General features: G+C 33.6%; 1 protein-coding gene across 1 annotated transcript; it reads right to left on the bottom strand.

Moving 5' to 3' along the window:
- Positions 1-1,112: 1,112 nt before the first annotated feature.
- NP15.6 (NADH dehydrogenase [ubiquinone] 1 beta subcomplex subunit NP15.6) lies at positions 1,113-1,697 on the bottom strand. Its single transcript, XM_023168667.2, has one exon. It carries the CDS (start codon positions 1,601-1,603, stop codon positions 1,172-1,174), a length of 432 nt encoding a protein of 143 aa, XP_023024435.1. The 5' UTR covers positions 1,604-1,697; the 3' UTR covers positions 1,113-1,171.
- Between the last annotated feature and the right edge of the window lie 3,143 nt (positions 1,698-4,840).

Raw genomic sequence — 4,840 nt, 5'->3', positions numbered from 1 at the left:
TTTCCATCAAAAGATAATTGGTGTGATGTGTCCTTACCATGTATCGCATTATGAGTGCTCTCTCCACAAGCATTTCATCTTGTATAACTTTATTTTAATAGGATCGCAACCCTTTTTTACTCAACAAAATATTACAGTATTCTTCTGGATTCAGTGTTGAAAAGTTTAGCCAGGCGTTCAATGTATTTCTGTGTGTGCCTGGCTAACTCTATAACTTCTGGATTTAATTTCACTCCTTTTACCCTTTCATGAACGTTTTCAGATGAAAGCATTCCTGAAACAATTGGCAGAACACATAACTGAAATGGTTCCATTGCTCATCAACTGTACTACTTTCAATATGATATAATTTTGACCACTTCAAAGATTTTAATTTACTTACTATTTAAAAGCTAATTTTCTGTATATTCTGGTCTGAAAAAGGAGAGTAAATAATATGTGGGTATGTAGATTCTCAAGTATAACAGCGAATGTTTTCATCGAATTTGAAATGTGTTGTGAATTTGATTTAGTGGAGTAATTGGACATTGATGTATTAGGAATAACTAGAGGTAAGTCAGCAAAAATTCTAAAAGAATTTGGTTCTTGCAGTATAATACATCAATAATATAAATAATTGAAATAAACCCCAAACATTTTTTTTTCAGTAAGGCATAATGAATTTTACTCCAGTATGATTTTATCCACTCCTTCGTATATTTCCAATGCTATAAAGTGTGATCTACAGGTTTCTTCAAAATTAACTCTTTATCAAAAGAAATTTTGACCAATGAATTGAACAGGCAGCAAATTATGAGTTGAAAAACACATTGTGGAAATACATTGTCTTCTACGAGGTAGAGCAGACAAGTGAACGCTTCGCTCATATAAGAGCATATATTTCAACGTGTCTCAAATCATAACTTACAACTCATTAAATTGTACAGCTGTCTTACACCGGGTCTCATTTTATTAAAACACTATAAAAATAATTGAGTTTGCATGACAATTACTAAATTTTTTGTATCATTTAAACGTTTGAAAACTGTATAGTTGCATATATTTTACCACTCAAAGTGAAATATTTAAACTTCCATTATTTATATATTTACAAAAAAAAATAATATTCAAACTTTTCATAGATTGGGATATTTTAATGTCAAATATTATTTACATACATTACAATTAACAGTTAAATAATGATTTCAGTATCCCCCAATTCCTCATCAGTGGGAAGTACAATTTTGGCAGGATCAATTAAGTTGGGATCGACAAGAGGTAAATTGTTTTCTTCCCTTCTTCGCAGCTCTAGAAAAGCTTCCCGCTGTGCCCAATCTCTGAGGTTGTAATCTGGCATATATGCCCAAAAGAATCCACCAACAACTAAACACAAGGTAACAGATGCAAACATTATCGAATGCATAGCATTTCTGTCAGCTTCTTTGGACTCGAAATTATACCCATAACTAACCCAGTTCTTGCTAACAGGAGTTTTAACTTGAGCCTTGCTGACTTCGACTGAAACGGTGTCATGACTCTTTTTAGATGTTGAAACAAGTCTTCTAGATACGGCAGGAAGAATTTTTCTGAAGAGAGATTGCTGAACAACAATAAGTCCTGCCATAATTTAAATAAAAATCTTTTACACTTAATTATTTAGAGGTTATGTGTTGTTATATCACTTCAGGGATGGGATGGATATATGAGGGGTTTCAAAATGTCAAAGATTGTGGCCGCCACCTTTATGATGTCATTGGAGGAAAGTAAGGTTAAGTTTGAACTGATATAGTATATACAGGGTAAAAAGAGAAATTAAAATTTCTATGTTTTTCACCACTTTTAATTATAACTAATATATATATATATATATATATATATATATATATATATATATATATATATATATATATATATATATATATATATAGGATGAAACTGCAGTAACGTTAGTTACAATTAAAAGTGGTAAAAACAGAAATTGTCATTTCTCTTTTCATTATGATCTCCTACCACGTAGTAACAACGGCTACATCCATCAATTTATATACAGGGTGTTTCAAATTAAGTCCGCACCATTGCCAACTCCGTCATTATTTATGCTACGAATTCGCTTAAATGGGCAAACTAGTAGCATTTTTAATGGCCTTCTCGATGCCGAAAACAAAAAAATTTACTGTTGCGTTTTCAAAATATTTCATAAAGTGATATTTTTTAAAATGGAACACCTTATGTTTCGATTCGTAATAACATTCACAACAAAGCTCATATCACCTTTCTTCCTGAAGTTGAAAATTACCGACTTATGTGGAGTACAAAAAAAATCTTTGTTTTTGCGAATAAAGACCTATGAAATATCGAGTAAATATTCAAAAACACCGCCTTTTTCTTGAACACATATTTGGGCCCTTCTCTTTACAATATGTGTTGCTTTCAACAAAATTCGGCCATCAATTCTAATAATAGTTACAATATAATTTTTCAGTTCATATACATTGTTATGTTTTATTTTGTACACCTCATTTTTCATTAATCCACAAAAATAAAAAATCTAGAGGTGTCATGTCTGGTGAACGAGGAGGCCACTTATCACGGCCATTTGTAGCAATTCATCAGTTTCCAAAACAGTCTCGCAAAATTTTTTACGCCACTGAATGTATGTGCTAGTGCTCCATCTTGCTGAGAAGAGATCATCCGACAAGCTTCCAGATCAAGATCATCGAAACACTCTTCCAACACTTTTGTTAATAAATTAATGTAACGGGGTCCGTTCAAAGAACCATGGCGGAAAGATGGACCGATAATTCTGCCTCTAAATAGACCATACCAAACAATACTAAATCGTAATTGCGGATTGTGGGGATGCTCTAGAAATGGGTTATGTCTTTTCCAATAATGAAAATTCTTTCTATTATGCATCCCACAATTTGAAAAATTTGCCTCATCGCCTCATATAATATTTCTATAGAAGTTTGGATCTTGTCTGCATTTATTCATAAACCACCCAAAAACCCCATTCGCCTCTCAGGGTCACCCGGTTCTAGTGTTTGCACTGGTCTTAACTCATAAGGAGAAATCTTATATTTCTTCAGAATTCGTTGAATAACAGATTTCTCTAGAAAAATCTCTTATGGAATTATTCGGATTTACCTCAATGGCTAAAACGTCAATTTCTGTATCTGCAGATATCACAAAACATTTTTTAGTTCTCCTCTTCCTAAATCGACGATGAAGCACAGCAAAAAACACTGATTAGGTAATTCACGATCGAGGAACGAATTGCTGTAGTGTGTGAGTGCTCTTACGCTATTTTTCCGGTAAACCAAGTAGGATTCTGAATATCACATTTTTCTTGACGGAAAAACGGCATTACGAAAAATATTCCAACAGTAGTTGACAGTTACAGCGTATTCAAGACATTTTCATGATATACTTGAGAATATTTGACAAATAATATTTGAAACAAGTTTCAAGGCATCTTGATTACCTATACAGGCTGATTCACGGTGGATGGCACATTAGACGTTTCTGGTGAACCAGACAACGGATCACTTTGAAAATTTAACGGAGGGCATATTCGGACATTCTCTAGCCAACTAAAATATTTTCGACAATGCGGTGTTGCCGCTTCTATTAGAAAGCAGTAGCAACTTTGATTTTTCAAATGGAACACTCTGTATATAATATTATTTTTGGAATCTCCAACAATTGCCCGACAACTTTTCTTGATATGTCCCTATACCTATCTGTTATCGTTTTCGAAATAAAAATTAATTTCAATTTTTTTCTTCGAAAATCATGACTTCTAAAAATGTCGATATCTTTTATCGACATAGTTAAGAAGTACTATGATATCGAAATTTGGTTTAGAGTTAGGTGATACTTGGACACTTCCCACACGTCAGCATAACCTTCGTTACTTCAATACAGGGTGGTAAAAAAATACAGTTTTTTCGTTTGTTTGAAAAAGTTGCTGAAATTTGATTATTTTAAATGGAACACCCTGTATATTATTGAAAATTCGGAAAGCTGCTGAAATTTGCTTTCTTTCTATGTATATCATACCTATACCTAACTAGTCAAGTTTCGGACTTATGAACATTTATTTGTGAAAATGTCCCTTCAGAATGGTATTTCCATTCGGTATTTGGTAAGCAGGCCATGATTACTATTTGACAGTAGCGTTGTGACATTCTCCTAATAATATCGACATTTTCGTCACTTCAGAAGTTGCAAATACCTTCAAAACGATGGAACAAAACTATTCAAACGAAGTTCTTATGAATTTGTTTATTATTTTTGGACAGTGTGAGAAAATTATCAGCAGAACATGTAGAAAGTTCAATGAAATGTATCCGAATCTACCGCCAATGAACCTCAAGAAATTTATACGAATTCAGAACAATTTCAATGCATTTGGATAACTTTGATAATTATTCGCGGTTTGATTCAGTTTAGTTGATTTAGAGAACATTTTCGAGTTTCTGGTATGAGTTTGGGACAATTTTAGGAATAAGTGACTTTTGTTGGAGACTTCAGGAGAGTATCCATCCACGATTGGCTCCACGTCTTCTTGAGGGACTTCTTTCTCGATTCTGGCAATTTTCACGATCGGTTCGCAGGTGCCTACGACTTGTCCTTTTTGATAGTCACCCTGTTATCATAAGAGTTGATTATTCTTACTGAAATGATCTGATTGTTACCATTTACGAGGGATCTGGTCACGAAAATTCTTGCTTCAGAGCCATTGGATGGCTCTATCAATGCTGTGCCTACGCCGCCAGGTCCAGCAATGTAACTTACATTTACTGGCTACAGGAATATTTTTTGTGCTGTTTCTTATCTGTCTCGCAACTATCAGATG

This window comes from Leptinotarsa decemlineata, unplaced genomic scaffold, assembly GCF_025532065.1.
Source record: "Leptinotarsa decemlineata unplaced genomic scaffold, Ldec_3_MD MMD2_tig00000882_RagTag_RagTag, whole genome shotgun sequence".
In the NCBI taxonomy this organism is placed as follows: Eukaryota; Metazoa; Arthropoda; class Insecta; order Coleoptera; family Chrysomelidae; genus Leptinotarsa; species Leptinotarsa decemlineata.
This window is presented reverse-complemented; position numbering and strand designations above follow the sequence as displayed.

Coding starts and splice junctions, on each gene's coding strand:
- NP15.6 (XM_023168667.2), bottom strand. CDS start 1,603: ATGGCAGGACTTATTGTTGTTCAGCAATCTCTCTTCAGAAAAATTCTT.